At 40.3% G+C, this 25,804-nt stretch overlaps 1 protein-coding gene across 6 annotated transcripts in view; it reads left to right on the top strand.

Annotated features, from left to right (window-relative positions):
* Nucleotides 1-25,804, top strand: part of TSHZ2 (teashirt zinc finger homeobox 2) — a 231,628-nt gene that overhangs the window by 119,879 nt on the left and 85,945 nt on the right. For 3 of the 6 annotated variants that reach the window (XR_008579641.1, XR_008579640.1, XM_054845614.1), the window contains exon 2: nt 18,684-21,762. Coding sequence is in view for 3 of the 6 variants with exons in the window: in XM_054845614.1 (XP_054701589.1) it covers nt 18,684-21,754 (3,071 nt within the window). In the remaining 3 variants the exon portion in view is untranslated. Of the gene's footprint in view, nt 1-18,683; nt 22,778-25,356; nt 25,416-25,804 lie in introns of those variants that run through there. The other 3 variants (XM_054845616.1, XR_008579642.1, XM_054845613.1) reach the window with 3 other exon arrangements.

Raw genomic sequence — 25,804 nt, 5'->3', positions numbered from 1 at the left:
CGCTCGCTTTGTTTGCCTCTGAAGATTGGCACCGCCGCATAATACATCCAGCGCCTAAACCAACAAGGCGCTCGCCCTGCCTGGGCATTCTGCTCTAACAATAATAAGACGAAATTAAGAACAGGCACAAAAGAGGAAAGCCAGGTGCCAAATAACGAGGGGGTTAAGACCGGTGTTTATCGGGTTTACTTTCCCGTGCAGGGCTGTGGCAAGTGCGCATCCGAGGGCTTTTCCCAGGGAGGGACCCTGTCATGGTTGTGACTTGAACTTTTATTTGTGATTTTCACGAGCCTTCCAGAGCGGTGCGTTCCCTACACTGAGGTGACTACTTTGAGTTCGCTTTTTTAATTAAGGTTCTGTATTGTAACTAGCCAATGTACATTATTGGGAGAATGAATGTCAATGCCAGTGCTTTTTCTTTCTCTCCTTTATCTTTGTCAATGATTCAAAGACATGATTTATGGTTAGTCTCCGTCTTTCAGGATCATCCATCAAGCGCTGGTTTCACTACAGGGCTCGAAGTTGTAAATCATGCAGAAAGGCTGTCACTCATCTCATTTAACCCTTTAAACACAGGGATGGAAAAGGAGGGCTGTTCTTTGCAGAGCTGTAAGAAATAGCAATAAAATGGTCATAAAATTGATGATGTTAGACGAATCTATACAATTAATTGTTCCTTGTAATGCAATAATTATTATGAGGGACAATTAAAAAAATAGGGCATGACTCCACCCTCCAAGTTCATTCTCAGAACCTAGAAGACTTCAGGGCTCCATAAAATATGTCACTTTTTTGTTTTCTCTTTTGAGCTCCTTTCAGATTTTTTAATGTCCATTACAGACGTGAAGAGCTGAGCTTCACTTTAGAATCAATCACGGGCTACTTCTGATCGTGACCTTGCAGTGACTAGAGAAGGAGTGCAAAAGCCCATTAGCGGCTGCTATTTTCAGCTTTGTAAATTAACAGTTCTTTTTCTTTTCTCTCCTCTCCCCCACTCCACCCCTCCCCTTTTTTCTTTTTTTTTTCCCTTTCTTCCTTTTTTTGGACAGGAAGACAGCAAAAAATGAAACGTGTAAGTGGCATGGGAGCTTGCACACTTAGCCTTGTCTCGCAGGCGTGAGGACCGGTGACAGCTTTGGCCAAGTGGCTGATTGCTTCTCCGTGTCCCCCCCCGCCAGCCGGGGCCACCGCTCCCAGGTCGCATTAAGCACTAACTTTTGAGACAATGCCTCCACCTGCTCCGAGCACAAAGCCAGGGAGTCTGGCATTAAATAATGAGGTGTCTTTCTTTTTTATCTTGCTATTTTATTTATTTATTTTTGGTTCAAAGTGTCGGAACTTGGTAATGGAGGGTTATTAATGAAAAATATATGTTTGGGGTCTATTTGTTTAGATTCTGCAGTGACTTGATGGCAATTTTATCCCTGAATTATGTATGGCTCTGTTTTGCCTAGGCAAGCTGATACAAACAACAAATATAGTTAGAAAAAGATATATCAGTAAATAAACTGAAAGGTTGTAAAATACGAATGTTTATCATCCAGACGGTGCCGCTTCTCTTCTTTTTTACATGAACTCTACTTCAGATGGTATTTAGGAGCTTGGGACTTCTTCTGTTCCAGCAATCTCTGCAGCTTGTCACAAAAACAAATGACACCAGAGGGAACCTTGTCTTACACTGTATTCTTTTGCATGAACCTCAGTCTTCTTAAGGTACTCATAATTTAAATTTATGTCTTGATTTACCGGAAGATAAGATCCTACCCTTCTTCCCTTACACACCCGTGCTCCTTTTCACCTTTCCGTTTCAGTATTTAGCATCTGCTCACCTGGCTCCAGGCGAAGGAGAAGTGCGGAGCACAGAGGACGGGTGTGCTCTGGCCGGGCGCTGTTTGATGGTGCTGAGGGCGGGCAGAGCGCCCCACCGGTGGGGCATAACAAGCCACAGCCTTCCCCTTCCCTGCCTTAGCCCTCTGCCTACCCAGCTAATTCCTGCTCTAACGAGTAACACCTGCCACTGCTTCGGGAGCCTGGGCAACGATCTGAATTTGTAAACAGGTCCTTTTCTGCATCTTACACACTGTTCGGGTTGTGAACCGAAAGTAACTTTGGGGGAACAAAGGATAAGATTTTTAATTGTCTGACGGGATTAAGAGAAACTTTTAATCCTCCATCTAGGAGATAAATTCTATTTTTTAAAATATCACCCATTGCAAGCATCATGATAAATTCGCACTTGTTTTATTCTGGACTAAAGTCTTATCCCACAGGGATCTCCAAGAATTTCTGCTGCTAAAATATAGCATAGAGGAAATTATAATTTTAGCATCTCTCTGCAGTCTTAATTAAGACTGTTCTTCTGATATAAAGCTGTGGTGTCTAATTACCAGAAAGCTGTCAGAAAGTAACTCTCAAAAAACCTGTGTCAAAAAAGAGTTGGAAAGACTAGAAATATTTATTCAGTTACAAATTTATGGTGCTAGTAGATTTTTTTAAGTCTAGTGGTCAACATTACTACAAATTCCTCTCTCAGTATCCCACCTCACAAGATAAATTCTAGTTCCAGCTCCTCTTCACCAAACAGTTGCTTTTTGTCCAGATGGCATTTGGTAGGTTTGTTTAAACAAATAAGGCAATGTTTCCTACCAGTTTTTATCATCTCGCACATTCACAAAGTACTTGAAGTTTTCGATGTCAGTGTATTCCACATCTCAAAGCCAAATTCTGGCACAAACGACCGTCCATTTTTACCTTCAGATGCCCATGGAAACTCTGCAAAACTATTAGTTAACCTGCAGCGGAGTCAGGAATTCACTTTGAGACTCAGTCCTAGCTCCTGTTTTTTTCCCACTCGGCGTGTGTCATCGCCACAAAACTACTCGTCTTTAAGACAAAATCTGCTCTTTTGTTTGCCCAGAAGTCAGCAGCGCCTGCGCTTGCTCCTTACCCGTCTGACTTGGAAAGCTCATGAACCTCAGCCGGGTTTTGATGACCATCTCCCGAGCCACGAGACCATGACCGAGCCGAGGGGTTTGATTTTGTTACCAGCTTATTTTATAGCTCTACCTGCTGAAAGTCCCTTTTCTGAGATTTGCATAAGGTAGAAGAAAAGGAGAGGTAATATGATGAATGCTGACAGGTACATTTGCTACAATTGATTAAACGCTTTTGCCATCCCTAGGATTTTCTTTCACCCGCCTCGTGTCTTGCCAGAAAGAGAGGTGTGAGTGACTTTGTCACTGACATTAAACAGTTGTATATACTTCTAGCTGCAAAATGCTATCCCCAGAGTTTGTTTACTCGATCTGTATTTCCAATCAGTGCAGAAGGTTTACTAAAGCAGTTCATTACTGATTTATTTATGATGTATTTAGATAGCAAATATGGTTCTGTCAGCAGTTGCTGGCTAAACAGTGTTGACAGACATTAATAGCATATGGTATAGGAATGGAATTATGATCTTTAAGAGTCTTTGTGTCTCAACATACATTTACAGTTTGCGTTTTTCCTAGGTAGAGAGACAGAGAACTTCCAAACAAGAAAACACTGTTTCTTTTTCCTTTTGTAACCTTTGGGGTTTGCTGGTGGTGACATTAAAATCTTCTGTGCCTGTTTAGCTGTTCAATTTAATGGAAGACAAATTCTCCCAAAGGTTTAATTTACTCGCACAAACTGAAATCACTGCATTCTCACCATGGGAAATGGCCTTAATTTTCCCAGCCTTCAGTATACATCAAGCATATAATTCATTTCTCCCCCCCTCAATACTTCCCTCATTAGAAAACAAAGTTTTTGATATTTAAATGTTACATAGTTTAAGTTGAGAAACAGATCTTCTCAGCCCGGTAAAGTGCATTTGCAGGCATGATTGCTTCCCTCTGACAGCAATAGGGTGGAACAGAAAAGCACTTGAATTTTTGACCTTTAATTGTCTGCTTCCTCTAACACCAGCATTTTTACCAGCGTCAAGGAGAAAATGCAAAAAATGTGGCTGCTCATGGAGGAAGGAAGAACCAAAGTGGTGAAACCACTTTGTGGCAGTTGATACTGGTTGGGGAGACTAAACTGTGTTGGGAAGGGACTAGGGAGGAAGATGGATTTCATATGAGAAGTTGCCTCTCAATCACATGAGGACAAACAAGTCGGGCAATAATATGGGAAATCATCTCATCCTTCTTTTTAGATTAATGATAACGGAGGAAGTGAAGTGGAAATACACTGTTTAATTTCCAAAGTAATGGGCAACATTTTGCTTTCCATAAAATGGAATTAAACAAAAAAAATTTCTTTGCTGGAATTAGGATTGGCTGGCCTCAGAACTGCGCTTCAGAGCCCCTGCTAACGAATACCCGAAGTTATCATAGAATCATAGAATCTTAAGGTTGGAAAAGACCTCTAAGATCATCAAGTCCAACCGCCAACCCACCACCACCATGTCTACTAAACCATGTCCCGAAGTGCCACGTCTACAGGTAAAAGAAAAGGAAGAAGGGACCTTCTGACGAAATGCTCAGGTCATACAGAATGCCACCAGCGAGCGTAGGTGCGCTATTCGCCAGGAGTGTGAGGGCTTTTGAGTAACAGCTGCGTGAATGATTTTTTTTTTTTAAATTACTGCTATTTTCGACACATTGTTAGAGAGTTTAGGATGTTGACACTGCCTACTTCCACTGCTATTGGCAGCAAAAAATGAATATATACATACATATATATATACCCACCAGACAAAAAGAAACAACGCTAGCAACAAGAAGAGGTTCTGTACAGAGAGTGCCAAGACAAATAAAACATTGAGCCAATTCTTCCTCTCCTAAATCCATGTGCTTCAAAAGAATTACACCAGTCAGAAATTTAGCCTATTGTACATGGAAAAGTTGATATGCCTTCAACATCTGAAAAATGGTTAGAAATGAAGCCCAGGTATGGGCAAAGCACGCTACAGGTTGGAGCCAGGCTTATCTCACCAATGCACGCAACTGGACAGACCCCAAGAGCTGCTGGCATGAGCGGACTCTGCAGGTGACCGCTTGGTTACCGTTCTGCATCTTGCAGGCTTGCTACTCCTGCGGTCTCGTAGCTCTACTAGACGGTGGCCACAGTGACGTCCGATAGCACGTGGGCATGTGGCACATGCCAGCCGGGGCCTCTGAGCGGGTCGCTGGAGGATGTGTCTGTTTGGGCAAATACTTTGGGGAAGGGCTGTTGACGTGGAATGCTGCTGCCTTGTCTGGGAGCGTTGATGCTGCCCACTGGGTCACGCTTACGGACCAGAGACGTTGGACAGTAAGTGAGTTGCCAAGAGATCTAGCTCGTTTAAAGTTAATTTTTCTGAGGCAGCACAAAAGACGGCCAGTTTTGCTGGTTCTTTTCCCAGTGAGTGTTTAAAGACTCTTGTTTGTAAGGGGCAGAGTATTAAACCATAGTTAAAAGCAGATTCAGTCTCTCTGAATCTTCTTATTTTAAACACGTTTTTCTCCCTTTGTTTGTACAACAGATTTCCAGTCAGTATAAGGGAACTGACTGCACAGAAGGAGCAATGAACTGGCAGTACGATACATGTTGAAAAATTCAAAAATTCGAATACAGACTAGTCAAATTCCAGCTGTGCGTTGGTGGATACGTACAGTAATTAGCCCATGTAGACAAGGCAGACTGGTAGCCGTTCGAGACAAACCTTGTGCAGGTACTAGCTAGATCCGTGACGTGCTTTGCCTTCATTTAAATTTTAGCATAGATTGATAAACACATCAAAAATTCATTTTTTAAGGAGTTATTCCTGGTAGAAAGAGAATCAGCCAGAAATACTTTAAAAGAGAAGTATTGTTTGGATTTGAACCTAGTGGATAAACCGAAAGTGTTTAGACAGTCTATAATGAAGTGTCGTTGGCCTCTGGTCTGTAATAAATGCTTCAGTTTTATAGCTCCAAATCAACTTTACCCTTAAAATCTCAAAGGACTTTCTCTACTTAGCAAATCAACTAGGACTTAGTGTCCATAACCAGTGTATCCTCATGTATTATTAAAAAAACTCTGCAGATCTAAGCTTATGCAACTCCCACTGATATAAAAAAAAACTTTTTGGAAGTTTTACCTTCACATTATTAGTAGTTGGCCCAAAATCTGTGTTAGATAAGGCCCACAAGATTTTTTTGTTGTGAATAATTGGATTATTGATAGCAAAAAGATTTTACCGGCATGAAGTCCAACCCTCAATAGAATTATTTGGTGAGTTTGTGTTCAAGCAGTAGTCAGGTTAATGTGCGAGTCATTCCTGGTATTAAAAAGTTCTTGTTCAACATTTCTTCATTTTTACTATCATTGTGCACTTACCACTCTTTATTCCTGTATGATTTCAGTCATTGCTTCAGGGGTCGTAATGGAAATAGAGGTGCAGATCCTGTAACACACTCTCACAGCATAAACACGGTTTGAACATTGGATGTAAATGTAATGTGCAAAATCCGTCGTAATGCTTCATTTTCTAAATGCTCTCTGCGTCCCTTTCCACCACAACATTAAGAAAGTAGACTGGTTTTTCTTACCAATTCTTTCTGAATGCCCCGATAATAATCCTGCTCTGTTCATCCTCCTGATTCCCAGCAGAATTTCGAGGAAAAAAAGTACATGGATTCACATCTTGTCATAGAGGTTAAAGCCCTGTCCACGTTTGAGGAAACCCTCTTGCACTGATCTCTGCTCTGCACTTGTTTCCTTTGATTTATCTGCTGGTGTTTGTAGTTTCACTGATCACTTTCTTATTACTTTTACCCTTCCATCCATTTCAGTTTTGTACTCCTTTTCGAGCGATTTCTTATACTGCCCCTGCCACCTGCTCCCACCTGATGAATGGTCTGCTCAAACTGTTGATCTTGACCTGGCATGGTCTCTTCCACGGAAAATAAATGATGCCACACAGACATATAATGATGCCTTAATAAACATCCTGGGTACATTTGCTCCTCTGCAGAAGTGCAGAGCTAGAAGAGTGGTGTCCCAATTGCATGCTGCTGCCTGGGAGGCAGTGAAACGGAAGAGGTAGGAATTAAAAGAAAAATGGAGAAGTTTTGCTCTTTGTGTGTATTTAACCACACTTGAAAATCCCCTGGGCCTTTTTTTCCGAGCTCTTGTCTGCACTTACACTTGTGATCACTAGAAACAGCGATAAATATATTTTAATTCTTTAAATATTTTAAATGGTGCTTTTTAAATTTTTTTCTTTATATTTGGGCTTGCCTGCAGCAGCAATTCATTTTTCAGAAAGTCAATATTATGAGTAATTTGGTAGAGGTCAGATGCCCTCTGTTGCTTTTCCTTCCAAGTCTGAGTGAGGCCCCATAAAAAAAATGCGGGGAAGTTTATAAAGTTTTTTTTTTATTCTGTTACAGAGTTGAATAGTAGAGACGGTTAATCCACTCTTTCAGCTCTTTCAGGACTTTAGCGTCTGGATTTTTGATCCGCTAGACTGCTCTGTGAATTCCTGCAGGCCTTAAATCCAGTTATGATGGATACAATATATAGCTTTTTTGTACCCGGCGAGGTCCCCGCTTCAGCTGTGGTTACACCACCATACCTGTGCTGAAGAAGTCGTTTCTGTCAGTAAGTGACCTTTCTGATTATTGGATTTTTTTTACCATAACTCATAGTTGTTATTTCTCGCTGAGATTCAGGAAAAGCTGATCCTGCGCAGCTGCAGCCTCCTGTTGTTGCTGCCTGCTTTTTTTGTGCTTTGTCCCATATGATAAATCTCAGTTATCACTTAGGACAGGGCAGGAATGCAACACTGAGGCCGTGGTGATTCTGGTCTGTAAATGAGCTGTGTGCTGGCCCTGGATCTAAGTCCTTCCTTGGATCATTTGAGACACAATTTAAAAGAACACAGCTTAATATTTGTGTTTCGATCATTTTTTTTCTTTGAAATTGCCATTATTTTAATACTCTTGATGGATACTTGGAAACTATATTTATTTTCCATATCAGTTGGAAGCTTTTCCTTTTGACATGGATTGATTTGTTTTGCACAAGTTTCTTGCAGAATAGAACTAACAGTACTAATTTTACTACTGATAATTATTAGTATTCTCACTATTAATAGGCCTTCGTATCTGCAAGGAAACAGTAGGGTAGCATCCCAGCTTGTCTGGAAAGAGAGAGGAAAGCACTGGAGGCTATCGAACGTGGGAGCTTTTTGGGGCAGGAAGACTTTCGTTCCACGTTGGTAAAAGATTTTTGTCGGGCAGTATTGGTGTTGGGGGCAGTACACTGATAAAACTGCAATGGTGATAATAAAGATGCAGTATATTCACCTGATCTAAGAGCGCAATAAGATATGATTCCCCCAAAATTCAGGTGGAAATGATTGCAAGTCGGTGGAGCAAAGGCAGCTCCGGCACGCCTGCGGCCGTGCCGCTCGCAGCGGGGTACTTCAGGCAGGACCCTGGAAGGTATTTCCAGCTGGGAACTGGTGCCAAAGGATGCGGGGTGGATTCTTAGTGCAGCCGCTGCAGCCTTCTCCCCGGCGACTGCAATGAGAAGGGAAAAGCAGGATGAGGCCCTCTGCGTGTCCCCTCCCTTGGGTAGAGGTGTCCAGATGTTATGTAGGTGGATGCATACGTACTGGGCACATTAAATACTCTTTGGGGTGGCTTGTTTAGGTATCCCTCATTCTGCCAGCAGGGTGTGGGATAGAAAAGAAACCCGTGGACTAGAATTAGTAGGTGATCCCACGCTGACCACCACGCTGGGTGTCAGTGCCAGCAGGAGGAAAGCCTTCTCTCTAATGACACTTCGTTACCTGTGGACTCTGCTCTCTTCCACAGCGTGGAATGAATTTGGGCTGTTGTGTGTGACTCAGGAACAGTGCTGTGCATGTACAGACTGTATGTTTGAAGGAGATGTTTTGACCTTTCTCATCTCTGACTGGTGTTGCAAAGATGGAGTGATGTAGAACAGAGATTTTGTGACAGAGTAATAATAAGAAAGAATCTGACTGCCGGTTGCTCATTACTGGATCTCTTTTAAATGCCAGAACCTTCTATGTTTGCCTTCAAACAACACTGAGCACCTAAATCAACATAGTAAACAGATATAGAAAGAGACAGAGAGGTTAAAAGTGTACTCATAATCTCTTGCTTTTCCTCCTAAACATGTTTGATAGCAATATTGTTTCTTAAAAACAATATGACCTCATTTGTAAAGCAATATTCATGCTAAACTAGTCAGCTGTTAAATATACCCAGCACTGTGCATTATGATGAAGCTAAACCAGAATTTCAATTATTTTCTGGACACATTTAAAATTATAATACTTTACTGGGTTAGTGTTATAGTTCATCCAAATTACTCACAAAGTATCATATCAATCTCTTGCAACTGCTTATTGCTTACATATCTGAGAAGTTAGTCGAAGTAAGATGCTGTCGGGGTAATGACCTTCATGCTGGCTTAGTGCTTTGATGGTTATGTGGCTATAAGTGCAGGGATGTCTAATGGTCAAAAGTCAACGTTTGTTGGCCATAATATTTGTCAGAAAAGAAACAGACTATTCATTTGGACCAACATTTGGAACAGTATGTTCCTGAAAGGAAAATAAAGAGGGAAATAAAACACTTGATGGTCTGTGTGTTCTTCACTGGTGTTCCTTTTATGCTGAAATCCCAGCAAGTGAAAATTCACATTTCAGAATTATTTGCAGGTTTTTATTGCCTGGAATGCAAGATCAAAACAAAGCAAGAAGATGGGGAAGAGATATTTCATTACACTCCCACTTTGTACTTACGTACCTTATCTAAGGAGATGCTAAGAGAAAAATGATGTTGTGGCCATGGTTTAACCAGCTACGAGTAACCAGCGTAGATTTATGGATATCATTGGCAAGTATGGCTTAAAGCAGATCTCACTGGAGCTGCAGTATGGCTGTGTATCCAAAGGGAAAATCAAAAGGTCCACTGCTCTTTAGACAAATGTTATAATAAGTGTACTTTAAAAGCCATATTAATTTTTTTTTTTTTAAATAGACTGTAATACTAGGTGTTAGTCAACATGTTATTGCAGGGAACTTGCATTTTATGCAGCATCTTCAGCTGCATACGAGTTCTGTGCTGTAATAAACACGTGTAAGAGGTGCTGTTGGCTTCATCTCTACCCGCCACAGGATCATGGAGCTGAGTACTCGAGTAGCTCCAGATTCTCAGTTCACCACGCAAGCACAATGCACTTCCCCGCCAGCTCCTGCAGGACGAGTACAAGCAGCAGCATTTCGCAGGTCAACGGGCAGGGATTTTGAAGAGAAAGCGGCTGTTCATGGAGGTTATCCATAAAAATATCTGAGCTTTGAACTGACCCACTGTGACTCGCAAGAGGCCACCTCAGCAATCAGCGGCGATGCCGGAGCTGTGACAGTTGAGCCCCTTGCTCTGGCAGCCTTCCTGTCAAGGCTGACTCGTTTACTCCTCAGTCACATTCCCGAAATCAGGCTGCTGCTGTTTACATATTAATCATTGATTATTAAGTAATTGTGGCAGTGAAGCATCATCATGCCGTAGTCTCTCTTTACGGCAGATAAGCCTATCTACTCCTACCCCGAATGGGACAAACTTAACACGTTTACAAGCTGTCTTGAATTGGGGTCAAATTCTTCTGCACGAGACTGAGTTCTCCATTGTATTTAGCCAAGCTGGTCTGTTTTGAACTGGAGAGGCCAAGAAATAAGGAGCCTTTTAGAAATAATAATAATCAAATAATTTGTCTCTCACATCGTGCTATTCAATGCACTGAACAAGCAGCAGTTATTAACAGAAACAGTAATTTCCCACAGTAGCAGCCCATACCTAAACACTCAAAACCAACCCTGTGAAGGGCTAGTACTTCAAGATTTTTACACGTTGAACGTAGTAATGAAAAGGAATATGATTATATGGATCTATTTTTAGCATAAACATTGTGCTTTCATACACAGAATTCTTCGCTCTGATCAAGAGCCTTTCAGAGAAAGTGTTGATCTTTCACTGCTTTATTACATCTAATATGTCCGGCTTCAAGTGAACCCCGCGCACATTTAAAGCCGGGGCCCAACTGTTTTCCAGGGGAACATGTTGTGAAGAACTGCTGTCCATGAGATAAGCCATGGATTCACTAGAAATGAGTCAAAGATTATTTTTTTTTTAGGATAAAAAGCAAGTGTCCATAAACATAATCCCCATCTTTCTATTTATAATTGTATTTAATATAAATGTACTTCATTACTGGAGAGCAGTCTTCATGGCCATACAATAGCAAACAAATTCTTCAGAAGCATCTTTAATTATTCATTTGGCTGTATTATATTTTATGCTACTTTTCATAAATGTTAATCTTTATTATTGCCCTACCAGGAAAAAAAGAAAGAAGGAAAGAAATACCTGTTATTAAATGACCTATCAGGCTGACATGGATAAATGTTGGTAGCTATTTAATTGTTTCCCATCTGCAGTTTTATACAGTTTCTATCAAACTGAAGGGTAATTTTTTTAGTAGCTGCTTATTTTAAATGTACAAAACCCTTGTGTGTAATTCCATTAGCTGCCCTACAGCATTGCAATCTACAGTTTCCCTGAGGCTGTTGTGAAATATTGATGAAATCCTTGCTTTTGTGGCTTCCTCTGATACACTAAACATTTGTCTGATGTTAGTTGAACTTGAATGGATCTGTTCAGAGTTATATCAGTAGTGACTTCAAAGGCTGTAAGGCTGTTACAGTTTTTTTTTACAAACTGAAGTTTCAAAGCCTTACCATGTGGTACTTTAAAAAAACAAAGTTCATATCAAATGAACCAAAGTGCTAGCAATACACTGGTAAGACTCATTACAATTTCAATTTATATAGATATATATATTTTTGTGACTCTGATTGGTAGCTTGTGCCATTTAAAGAAATTTAGATTGGTATTTAGGGGAACCTAGGATAATGAAAGAGGGAAAACGTAATTTAAAACTTGGATTTTAAATGAGGTAATCTGTAAGTTTACAAAGCCACTCTGCTGTTTCCCACACCAATAAATAGGACAGGAGAGAAGAGAAGAAAGGCAAAGAGACAAAAGTTTCAGACTTACGTTTTCATCAGTAAAGTGATTTACACTGGTGCAATTAAAATGACTAACGGGGAGAACATATTTGCTGCTACTGTATTCCCTTTGGTTCAGGACCAAAGTGCGTGTTGGAAAGCACCCTTTGGGTCTGCACTAGCAATTCGATGCTGTGGTGATGATGTGATTGATGTGATGTGATGTGATGTGATGTGATGTGATGTGATGTGATGATGTGATGTGATGTGAGGACTGCCTGATACCCACCTAAAACTTCACCTGCTGAGGCCGGGGCAAGGACTTTGGTGCGAGGGGCGGCAGGGGGACGGACGCGCAGAGGCGGGGGCTGCTGCTCCTGCAGCAAAGCCGGTGAAGGTCCAGACCTCTGCATTCAGGTGAGGCAGCGACTCACAGCTTTCGTCAGTGGCATATGGGTTGAACATACAGTCTGGAGAATGTCAAACACCTTCAGCCGGTTGAAACAACCAAACTGTAAGTTCCAGGGCTTTGTAGAAAATAACAAAGAGGAATGATTTTAACCAAAGGCAAATTATTGCCTTACGCTGTAAGCCCTCATGTAAGGAGCTTGAACCGTTGGCTCTGAACACGGTTAGGTCCATCTCTGCAACAGCCAGCACCTGGCGATTCAGCCATTCTGACTGACTGCATCCAGAGCAAGGCAAACATGACTGAAGCTGCTTTTTTTTCCACAGTGCGCTAACTGAGTATGTACACAATTAAGGAAAATTATTCAAGAAAATAACTCCATAATAATTCTGTCCCTGCTATGGACCCAGCTCAGCAGGGCACGTCAGCTCGCCTCTCTTTTTGCAGCCTTCCTTTTGTTTGGGTTTTTCCCCTGTTTTATTACTGGTTTTGCTTCGAGTTTATGGGTCGCTCACAAGCCGGTTCCCTGCGTGTACGCTTCCAGTCACTGATCATTTTCAGTTGACTCATAACTGTGTAGGATGCCATGTACGAAAGGCATCATCTGTTCTCCTTTGCGCTGCTAAAAGTCCCACTGAAACTAGTGGGTATTTTGTCTTCTTAACCAGTAGGAAATTGGACAGTTAATAGAAAACTTTACAATACAATTCTAATTAGAGTACAACAAAATGAAAGCCCCAAATTGCTTCATTTCAGCATCATATATAAATAATGGTTATGGCTCCATGGAATTGCCTTTGTGTGTGGCAGTGTGGTGGGTTGGCCCGGGCTGGACACCAGGTGCCCCTAAAGCCGCTCCATCGCCCCCTCCTCAGCTGGGCAAGGGAGAGAAAATATAACGAAAGGCTCCTGGGTCGAGATAAGGGCAGGGCGATCGAGATCACCCAGCAATTACCATCATTGGCAAAACACACTCGACTTGGGTAAAAATTAATTGAACTTATTACCAATTACCAGGGACCTCCATGGCTGCAGGGGGACAGCCTGCCTCTCCATGGTATTCATATTATTCAAATATTCCAAAATTATCCAAAATAATTAACTGGCCTCCCAGAAAAGAGGCAATTGAGCATATTCAGCCTTTTCTGAGGTTTTGAGAACACCTAAAACCTTCCCTGGCATGCACATAGCTTTAGGAATAAACGTCCCACTCCCAGGGTGTTTAGAGCAGATGACAGAGGTGCTCCTTCGTCTCCTGCACCCGCGACTCAGAGCCAGATGCTCTCTGCTCCCTCCGTGACGAGAATGGTAACCTTTCCCTGCGTTTTCTTTCCATCTTGCAGAGCTTAACAGAAAGTTATTTCCCTGGTACAGAAATTGTTAACATAGTTTAAACAGCTCTGAAATGGTATAATTCACCCTTGTATTACAAATTTCATGTTTTGAGAGTTCTTTCCATGAAACTGCATTGCATTTCCAGAGTGCTGCATTGGTTTTAGCCCTGTTAAATTCCAAAATGTCTTTGATATAAGAGTTATGCAACAGAGTAGGGATTTTATTTTTTTTTCCTCAGTTACCAATTTATCTCTTTAGTTAATTTTCAAACTGGGATGAATCTGTAGCTATGAACTTCTACAAAGAGCCAGGTTAAGGTTTGTCTTTGGGTAGCTAATGTAGTTAGACATTTTTGAGAAAAAGGAATGAGAAGTGGTCATTATCCATTATCTGCATGAAATATTTCAGAGAAAGAAACAGCTTCTGCCAAACAGAAAAAGATGTTTGAGCTGAAGCCAGACAAGAAGGAAACAAGATCACCTTATAGCACTGTGAGATTGCTCTACTAATGATGTTATTTCAAGTGAAACTGGAATATATATATATGAAGAAGTGCAGATGGTGCATGGGTTTTACACGGATTAGCAGTGTTGTTCTGGACAATGATTCACTGTCCCTTTTCTTGGCAGAAAATAAATTTTCCAGTCTTGGAAAGAAACGTGTATATATATATATTTTAAGAAATGTTTCTCTATGTGGAAAAAGAGCAAATTTGAGTGAAAATGGCATCCACTGGTGGAAAAGTTAACAGTCAGAATGAACACTTTTTAAAAAAAGATGTATTCACACTCTACAATTCAAGGTCAGAAGTGATGTATAACGTGGTGCAAATTACAGGTTAGTTGGGGGTGCGAGGGCCGGAAAGTCAATATTGGATTCGACATCGCTGGGAGCTCGGCTCAGTGCTGCCTGCACAGTAGGGTCAAGGCTTCAAGGTGGGTGTGGATGGAGTTTTAGACCCCTAAGTTCAAAAAAGAGTTTTTGCAGGTGTATTAACTGCACCTGCGTTCTTTTAGTTTCTCTGTGGAAATGCGCTAGAAATATCTAAGAAAATGATGCCTTTTGAAGAATAAAGAATCAGCTGTTTATCGCAACCCTTGTCCTAGAGAAGCAGATTTCTTAAGTTACCACGAATCCAATCACAAAGGCACAGAGGAATTTTTTTTTAAAAAGTTAATACATTTTAGAATTGTATTTACGATTATTATCCATATGATAATATTATCCTTACTGATGTCATGATTTTGACATACACTATCTTGGGATTAATCAGCACTAAAACCAAATACTGCATCTCCATTTAGGAAGCCAGAAATTGTTTCCATTCAGTGCTCTGAAGCTCCTGAGTTTTCTCCACTCTTCAAGATAGTGAAATTAGAGTCCCCCACTTCTTCAGGACTGCACCTTGCCCATCCTACATCTCCGTCTGGGCCTGTTTAATTTCGGTGGGAAAAATTCTCATCTGGGAAAAGGAGGGAGCATTCATCTGGTTATTGAGTTTGGATTTCTTTAATTTTTTTATTTTTTTTTTTCCTGCAAAACAGCTATATATAAGCATCTCAAAGGTTTGGAATGTCAGAATAAGCCTGGAGGAGAACTGGGGGGGAGAGAACAGGTCACTCAGCAATTTATTATATGGACATCAGTATGACGTGCAAAATTTATGCTACTTATTACAGAGACTGCATTTAAAGCATGTGGGTATACAGGCTTAAGACACCCTTTACTTGTAAAATAAATAATGCAAAGTCCACTTAAATTAATGTTATTTCTGTTAAATAGCTACATCAGTTCATATCAAACTTCATGTCCAATGAAATCTTACTATAAAACTCTGGTGGAAGGACACATGCATTTCTTGTACCCTAGGTTGTCTGCACAGAAGAGGTCTCCGCTGTCCTTAAAATGCCCAGAGCAATTTAAATCATTTAAATAAACAGAAACAGTTTTACAAGTAGGATACTGAAATGCATTTTCAAAGCTGCCCAGAACCCTTAACCATTAAAATGGACCTGACTGATGGTTTTGTGAAATTGTGATGGTGCTTTCTAAGAAGTTACTTTTACCACTTTCCTAAGATTGTGTCTGTATCTTATACAGACACCAAAAAAGAGGATTTCTCAGCACAAGGTACTCTTCTGTAAAGGTTATAGTAAACATGGCAATGCCTAATTAAGCAGAAAATTTTATCTGTACTGTGGGGGATGTGCAGCTGTCTGGTACTTCTGCTTCTCCTAGTAAATGCTTTTAGAAGGACAAAGGATATTGGAAGGAAGAAACTGCTATATGTATCTTCCAAAGGAAAAAATTACCTTCCAGTGAAAAATGGGTTAATAGTATTTAAAGAATGGGTGCTGAAATGGAGAATCAAATTTGCACCGACCCAAAACCGTGTGAATGCTATTTGTTGTCTGTTTTGTCTGGTTCCTTCATTGGATTCCCTCCTTATTTTTGTTTTGCCGGGTGTAATATGCTTGGCACTGTGATACATCCTGGCAAGGGGCCAGCGTCGCTACCTACGCTGTGCAGTATCTCCAACACCGCGAGAACCGTGTCAGTCCTGCTCATCGGTTCGTGCTGCTTGTTTAACAAGGTTACTACTCATGACGTGCAGGAGCCTTTGCCGCCTCCATGTTCCTCCATTCTCCTCGTCCCCTGAAACCCACACGGAAGGGGTGCATGGGAAGTACTGTCTGGTTATTAGGGAAGAAGTTTAGGGACGTGAAATAAGTATTTTGTTCTTGGTGTTGTCTTTGCTCCCTGCCTCAGTCTGGTTCTCTGGAAATGGGGCTACTAGTATTTTCTGTACCCCAACACACTACTAAAAGGCTTATTTTTTAATATTTAACACTTAATATTTAGCTGCTTTGCTGAAAGCATCTGCTGAAGAGCACAGTGTTCCTACTACTATGTGATTATTTTTTTATCATGCTAAAAAGGTGTCCAGGTCATAGCCACTGCGGTTATCTTTACCTCTGGTTGTGAATCTGCCTGGTATCGCCTCTGGAGTAAGCCAAGCCCAACTCTAAGCCGGTGTGATCTGTGCAGGTCCTAAAACCGTAGGAAGGGCGTAGGAAAGACGACTCACGTAGGTTCTTAGCCTGTGCATAGAGCGAACCATCATTTCCTGCTGCTTATACTGCAGCTTCATCCAGGAAACAGTTCTGCTAGTTCTGGTTCATCTCTTTGGCTTGACTTAAATATGTGTTGGAAGGGGTGAGATAGATACACATGCAAATAGATGGAAAAATTGAACCACGTATCTCAAAAAAACTGTGGAAGGTTTTGGCCCTATGTTAATCGAAGTGTTTCTACCTTTTCTGCCCATCCCTTTTGATTTGCTAAAAGGATATCCTTTGTGCAGGAGTACCAGATTCAAGAGAGCAAAATGAGCCAGGTTCTCAAAGAGCCATAAGATGGGTTTTCTCAGAAGATGGGAAGGAATTGGATTTTAAACAAATAACACTTTTTGGCTTATTTACCTTTTGTTTTCTCAGCTTTTAGGGTTACTTCACAATTACGAGTACTAGAGTTTTATTTTATTTTTGCTTAGTTATTTTTAAGAGCAGCTTTGATTTGGGGGTTTTGGCATTTTATTTTATTTTAATTTTTTACCACAAAAAGCTGCCACAAAAAGCTCGATCTTAGGCAAACACAACACAGTCCTCCTGAGCCTGCAGCGCAGTCACTGGGGTTAGCAGCACTGCGTTTGCACCTAACTGGAAGAGCTCATCAACGTTCCCAGGAAGACCTGTGCTTCTGAAGTCAACTTTTAGTTATGATGAGTGACTGTCAATAACAGTGAATTGTTTCAGTGTCTGCTTGAATTGTGCATAACAGCTTTGCAGTGCCTGTTAAAAGAATTACACTGGCGTTTTGTGGAAACATACCCGAACCACTCGTTCTGCTCCGTCCCTTTTTGGGGGGGTCTGGGAGTGAGTGGCGTTGAGTCATTGTGAATTTATCCACTGACTGCAATGGAGCCAGTTCACCCTTAAAAATCCTCTTCTCTAATTCTTCAGTCTGTTTTTAGCCAGGTTATCTTCTGTAACTTAGGCAGAATTACTGCTGATATAAGGCCAGGAAAAACCCAAACTGAATTCCTTAATTAATTCTAAAATTTACAGCTCTTCCAGTATCAAGTTCATCTTATTAATTAAATAGTTAATTTGTGAAAGAAAATCTTTCTGGACTTGTTCTACTTTTCCAGTTTTACAGTTAACTTTGGTCTACCTCTGTCACGTCTTAATACTGTCCTGTAACTTCCAAGGGTTCTTGCCCTGAAATTTATGTATTTGTTTTTATTGAAGCACAATTTGCTTTTATGGTACACAGTACATTACTTTTATAAACAAAAGAGTTCCATTTATGCCTATTAGCGCTTTCAGATGTTGTATTTTGACATATAAATTATTTGTGTACATTCTAAAGTGCATTTTTAGGTGATCAAATGGTAAAAGGTTACTGTACCTAGATGATGCTATGAACCAGGAAGATTATGGCAGTTATTTTTCTTCTGTTCCTTGCCAATTCTACCCTTTCTCTTGCTGAGGCTAAAAACAATTTGATAGAATTGAAGCTTTTAGTATAAACTTTAAATTCTTAGATATGAATTTTCCAACTGTCCCATTACAGGACAGTTAGAATTATACTCCCATGACAGGAAAATTAGTAACTCAGAATCTCTGGCAGTTATAAAGAATTATGATCATCTGCCAATAAAATGCAGCAACTTTCACAAAAAGAGACATCATTTGGCTTTTTTCGCTTCCAGAACTAACAGGCAATAATGTTGTAGATTAAAACAAATTCCAGTACAGAAAACACACAGTGAAACTAAAAAACTCAAACTGTAGTATTCTCCGTTAACAAGTTATTTCATATATTGACATTATATTTCAGGTTATGTCCAAGAGGAAGACATAAAGGAAGAGGAAGATATAAAGGAGGAGGAGGAAGATGATGATGACAACAACTCAACTGCTCAGCTCCAGGGCAGCAATGACACTGGCACGGATGAGGAACACGAAGTGGGTCCTGAGCAGAAAGGGAACTTCAGTTACCAGAATTCCCCTGTCAGTCATGTATCTAACCAGGATGCAGAAAACGAATCACTACTAAGTGACGGTAGTGACCACGTGGCAGACATTAAAAGCATCTGCTCTAGAGAGCCACAGGACCCAAAACCCAGCACCCATCCCAAAGCCCTGAATGAAGCACACGACTGCATGGATAAAATGACAGCAGTCTACGCCAACATACTGTCAGACTCTTACTGGACGGGCTTAGGGCTGGGTTTCAAGTTGTCTAACTCTGAAAAGAGGAGTTGTGACAACAGAAATGGAGGGAACAAAGCTGATTTTGATTGGCACCAAGACGCACTGTCAAAAAGCTTACAGCAGAATTTACCTTCCAGACCTGTCTCGAAACCCAACCTGTTCAGCTCGGTCCAGCTCTACAGGCAGAGCAGCAAAATGTGTGGAACTGTGTTCACGGGTGCCAGCCGGTTTCGGTGCCGGCAGTGCAGCGCTGCCTATGACACATTGGTAGAACTGACGGTTCATATGAACGAGACAGGTCACTACCAAGATGACAACCATAAAAAGGACAAGCACAGGCCTACCAGCTACTCAAAGCCCCGAAAAAGGGCTTTCCAGGACATGGACAAGGAAGATGCACAAAAAGTTCTGAAATGTATGTTCTGTGGTGACTCTTTTGATTCCCTTCAAGATCTGAGCGTTCATATGATAAAAACAAAACATTACCAAAAAGTGCCTTTGAAGGAGCCGGTACCAACCATTTCTTCAAAAATGGTCACTCCAGCAAAGAAACGCGTGTTTGACGTCAACAGGCCTTGCTCCCCTGATTCCACGACAGGGTCTTTCTCAGATACTTTTTCTCCTCAGAAGAATGCGAACCTGCAGTTATCATCTAACAACCGCTATGGCTACCAGAATGGCGCCAGCTATACATGGCAGTTTGAGGCCTGCAAATCCCAGATTTTGAAGTGTATGGAATGTGGAAGTTCCCATGATACCTTGCAGCAGCTCACGACCCACATGATGGTCACTGGCCATTTCTTGAAAGTCACAAGTTCAGCTTCAAAGAAAGGAAAGCAACTTGTTCTGGATCCTTTAGCTGTGGAAAAAATGCAGTCGCTGTCTGAAGCACCAGCCAATGACAGCCCAGTTTCAAAATCAACCAGTAAATCTTCTGCAGAATGCATAGCTCCCACCTCTGAACTAAAAAAAGAAAGTAAAAAAGATAAAGTTGATGATGCAAACAAAGATGAGAAAGCAGTAAAAACTGAAGAGTATGAAGACACTCTTCAGAAACCACTGGATCCCACAATGAAATACCAGTACCTCAGAGAAGAGGATTTAGAAGATGGTTCAAAGGGTGGTGGAGACATCTTAAAGTCCTTGGAGAACACTGTCACGACAGCCATCAATAAAGCTCAAAATGGAGCACCCAGCTGGAGTGCGTATCCCAGCATCCACGCAGCTTATCAGCTCTCAGAAGGAGCTAAGCCGTCTTTGCCCGTGGGTTCCCAAGTACTGCAAATCAGGCCAACGATCACAAATAAATTGAGGCCCATAGCTCCAAAGTGGAAGGTCATGCCTCTGGTCCCTATCTCAGCAAACGTGGCCCAGTGCACTCAAGTGAAGAAGGAAACTGATGACAAGGAGGAGGTACAAAAGGACTATGCTAAAGAGGGCATTCAAGCTGAGCCTGCCTCACTCAGTCAGAGCGAGAGAGAACCTCTCCTCAAATCTGAAGCCTCTGTGGAGCCAAAAAAGTCAGAACCATGTTCCTTGAAAGAAGAAGACAAAATTAAAGAGGACAGCGGAAAAGAAAAACCAGTCCTGAAGGAACCAACAGCAGCTTCCCTTAGTAATGGTTGCGCTGCTGCCAACCATTCGTCCGAACTGCCTTGTGTCAACCCTCTCAGTGCGTTGCAGTCAGTACTGAATAATCACTTGGGCAAAGCCACTGAGCCTTTACGGCCTCAATCCAACTCCAGCCCCAGCTCTAGCACAATTTCTATGTTCCACAAACCTAATCTAAATATGATGGAGAAGCCAGTTTTATCTCCTGCTCCAACCCCACCAAAGCCTGCAAGTGTATCCAGGCACTATTTGTTTGAAAACAGCGATCAACCTATTGACCTGACCAAATCCAAAGGCAAGAAAGCTGAGTCAGCTCAAGCACAATCTTGTACTTCTCCACCTCAAAAACACGCTCTGTCTGACATCGCTGACATGGTCAAAGTTCTTCCCAAAGCCACTACACCAAAACCTGCTGCATCTTCAAGGATCCCATCTATGAAATTGGAAATAGATGTCCGACGCTTTGAGGATGTCTCAACAGAAGTCTCCACTCTGCATAAACGGAAGGGCAGACAGTCAAACTGGAACCCTCAGCATCTGCTTATCTTGCAAGCTCAGTTTGCTTCCAGCCTCTTCCAGACTTCTGAAGGTAAATATTTATTATCAGATCTAGGCCCACAAGAGCGCATGCAGATTTCAAAATTTACTGGACTGTCAATGACCACCATCAGCCATTGGTTGGCAAATGTCAAGTATCAGCTTAGGAAAACTGGAGGAACAAAGTTTTTGAAAAACATGGACAAAGGACATCCAGTCTTTTATTGCAGCGACTGTGCGTCTCAGTTTCGAACCCCATCTACTTACATTAGCCACTTAGAATCTCATCTAGGTTTCCAAATGAAAGACATGAACAGGCTGGCTGTGGAGCAGCAAACCAAGGTAGAGCAAGAAATCTCCAGAGTTTCAGTTCAAAGATCTCCTGAAACAATAGCTGGAGAAGAGGACACAGACTCTAAGTTCAAATGTAAGTTGTGCTGTCGGACATTTGCGAGCAAACATGCAGTAAAACTTCATCTAAGCAAAACACACAGCAAGTCACCAGAACACCATTCACAATTTGTAGCAGAAGTGGATGAAGAATAACTCTTAAGGTATGCATGCTCTATAGCGAGTTTTAATTTCATCAGTTTTAAGGAGAAGACATTCATACTTTCTTAAATGCAGGAAAACAGTATAAAATGCATAATGTACTCCTGCTTCATTAATCTAATTGCATGTACATATCCATTTTATAATGTTTTCAGGAAGAGAGCTTGGTAAATGCATAACCACATTGCCCTATATAGAAAAGTTGCTTCTTATTAATATTTTCAAAATAGCTGTTTTCCCAGTTCTCTGTTTCTAAGAATTAGTCGTTTCACATCCTGTGCACTTCAATGTGGAATGCAACTGCTAAAAGCTACTCTGCAATGAGAATGGAAAAAGCAGAAAAAAAGCACTGAAAACCAAGATTATTACCTCCTTCAGTGCTAACACACCAGTAAATCTGATTTTGATGGGGGAAAAAAGACAATTCAAATGTCAAATTAGCAAAATCTTAATTATTCCAAGTTTCTCATAATCTCAAACCCAGCCTCAAGAATCGACAAGTAACTCTGAAAAACTCATATCTAGAAGTTCGGTTATTCTTTTGTTGATATCTGGACATTCAGTTTTGTAAAATATTTTAATATTTTACACTTACTTAAACACTTACTATTGTGCGTGGCCTTTTTTGTCACATCATTTTAACCTCTCTCTCCATCATTCCTTTTTTAATCTCTAGGATGTTCAATTATGTTTTGTTTCATGTTGGTGGGAGTGCTAGTCAATCCATAAACATCACCGACTTCAGTGCAAGTTTGCAAATAACCTGGGGGGTTGATGCTTAATTGAGGAAGCAGCTAGGTTTTTTACAAGCTTGATATTTCAAAGACCTGTTAGTAGGATACTTCTATGTTAGCGTTGCTGTTTTTTGCTGAAAGATACACCAACCGAAGTACTGCCACAACCAATGTTTATCACATGTAATGTAATATTCAGATGACACAAATTTTTGCATTTTTTAATTTTACTTGATTCACAAACTTGAATATTCTTGATTTAAATAAATATGCAGAACATCAACTAAAAGTCCAAATAGAAGTTTTTTGTTCTAACGAGTTTATTTCCAGCAAGGCTCCGTTAGTCATTCCCAACAATTTCTCCAGCAGACCCAGGCTCTGCTTCTGTTCGCAGAATAATCATGTGCAGATTCAGATTTTCCCCAATGGGTTCATCACTTGAAAAACATTTGGAAAATGAATTCGTCAGACATTCAAAATTAAAGATGTGTTGTGAGTTGTCACTTACGCCACCTGCTATTGTGGCTATTCTCTGGCTAATTGAGGGTGCAAGCACTTTGAGGATGAATACCCGTTTGTGTGAAGATTTCACATTTGTTTGCTGCAAATATTCATGAAGCCTTAAGAAACACTTTCTGTGTGCAGAGCCAGCGCAAGGACTATGCATCACTTAAGCTCCATTAAAAAGGCTGCTTTTGAATAATTTAAACCACTAATCAAAGGGTTACTTTGGGATGGGTAATAGAAGCTATTACTGTAGAGTATAACGCCAGTATTCAGGTGCAGTAAGATTTAAGTTTTGCATACATCTCATACGTGCTGTCTGCATTTGACTGGATTTATCCTTTCTTCATATTTTAGCCAGCAAAATTCCATCTAGCTCAGAAGGAGTTTGTTTTCTAAATGGGGCTGATGCCCTTAAGTTTCTATTTTGGAATTTTTCACCTGACATTGGGACTCAACAAATAAATGTTCCTTGTTTATCTGACCATTCCAAATCAACATACCTGACAAAATATCAGAAAACTGCAAGAGATCGGTTAGGAAAAATATACCATACTTGGTTTCCTTCCCCACCTGTTAATGATTATTAAGACTCTGACATTCATAGTTTTCACACAAGAGATATCAGAGCAAACCAATAATTTGGGTACTATCAAACAAAAGCTATCTGCCAAATATATTAATATAACAGTTATTTTGGCACATTCATGGCTTAATACGTGACAAATGTATCAGATTTGGTCTTAAAAGCACCGTGTTATTACTAAGAGGCAAACCAAACACCCACCTTTATAAACATGTTACTATTTCTGAGGATTTGGGGAACAGATACAAAGGAAAAAAAAAACCCAACAGTGGTTTCTGCGTTGTAAGAACCTACACAGACTCATCGCAGGTATTATTCAGGTGATGTGTAACTACATAAATAAGGTACCGTCCTTCCTGCCTTTGGGTACCGAGAAATTGCTGTCCTCTTAATACTCATCCATCTCTAATTTATATCAAGATGCAGGTTGGATCTTACCTTTGAAAAAATATATTTAAATTGCAATGACAGAGTGATAGCACTGTTATCCGGAACTATAATTTTAGTTGGTATGCATGATAGCACAAATTGTATGAAATGATGGGGTATTTTGGATAGCATTGTAAAGATTTCATTACAGTTTTGGAGCCGTAAGCCTACCGAAGTTCTGACTATGGCAGAAGCGTGGAGGCCAGAGTTTATTCATATGGTTTCTTCCTGAGATCGGCAAGGAGACTAAATCAAATAACAGGGATTTTCAGAGTTTGCTTATTCTTACCATGTTATTTTTAAGATTCAGTATACATTTGAATAATAACATAGAGGAGAGCACAGCATTTGGAAACAAGAAATATAAGGCATACTGAGATTCTTAAAACGCGCACGTGCATTTGCATTTACTTCTTCTAGGCAATACTGTAGAGAAATAGAAATAAAAATAGAGAAAATATGTGGAAATAAATGGAAATAAAACAGTGGAAAGAGTACTCGAAGTATAGAAATACATAAATGCTTTCTATATTTCAATGAAATTTACTATTAAAGGTTATATTTTAAATATAACCAGCATTTTAAAATGTTAGCTATCATTAAAAATATAAATGAATAATCTGGGTTAGTACTGTAGAAAAATGTGTTATGTATATGGATTTCTTTTTAAGACCTCTGTTTATAAGAAATTTGCTATAAATTCTTCTTAAATGTAAAGACGTATATATCTGGTTTATTTTCATCTTTGGTGTTTTCTTGAGGTCTTCTAACTGATATGGGTTTAGTAATATAATGTAAAATTATGTGTAATATACAACAATCAGATGGCTCTATTCTCTTTCATTTAACCCGCTTCAAATTTGTTTTTATTGCTATTCTTCAAAGAAAACCCATGAACATTAGGGAACATGGCTTTAATTAGAAGTAATTTGTATGTTGACTTATACCTTTGAAGAACACTTGTTCATTTTTTCAACTAAATTAGAATTTTTATGTTGTCCTGAGAAAAAAGACAAGGCAGAATTGTATTTCTCACTTCAGTCAGGTGCGATTGGCTACGAACTGGTTGGTAACCGAGGCGCTCTGTGGTCTTATCTCCAACTTTTTATAGAAATAAGTCTCCATAGAGTCAAATTTACCAACTTGATTGGGGAGATTTCTTTTTCAAAAGACCCTGATAAGTAAACAAGCAGCTACCTGAGATGAACTAATTTGAAAGTAAGGCTGCTGCAAAACAAAAAAATGAGTCATAATGATAAACAGTTTTTCTCTCTGTTTCCTCCTTTGTCTTTTTTTAACCATCAAGTTTAAAGCTTCTACAGTGCTTTTTTTCTACTTTATAGGAGACAACTGACATTCTGTGGTAAATGGAAGAAAGAGCAGAGCAGAACTGAAAATCCTCTAATGCACTGACACTAACTTGCCCTCTATTGTTGAAAATGAGCAGGCAATCATGATTGTTCATCAAATGGCTCCTAATGCAGTTAAAGCATTCAGCTATAATTTCTCCTTGCATTTATAATTACTGTCATAGACTGCACACCTCAGTGAGCAGATTAAAGCTATAAACTATTTAGCCGTAGCTTTAAGATGAGGAACTTGATTTGTCTGGCAGCAGTTATTTGTTAGAGAGCTTGACACTTCACATAAAAATGACTCAACTTGATGAAGAACAATGCAGTTTAAGCAATGCAGTGATTTTAAATCAGTCATTATACCACGCCCTGTAAGAATTGCAAAGCAATTTGTTAAATGATATATAGGACACGTAGATAACTGTATGTGTTAAGT

This window comes from Grus americana, chromosome 17 (genome assembly GCF_028858705.1).
Source record: "Grus americana isolate bGruAme1 chromosome 17, bGruAme1.mat, whole genome shotgun sequence".
Taxonomy (NCBI): domain Eukaryota; kingdom Metazoa; phylum Chordata; class Aves; order Gruiformes; family Gruidae; genus Grus; species Grus americana.
The sequence above is the reverse complement of the archived record's forward strand: the minus strand, read 5'-3'. Positions and strand labels throughout refer to the sequence as shown.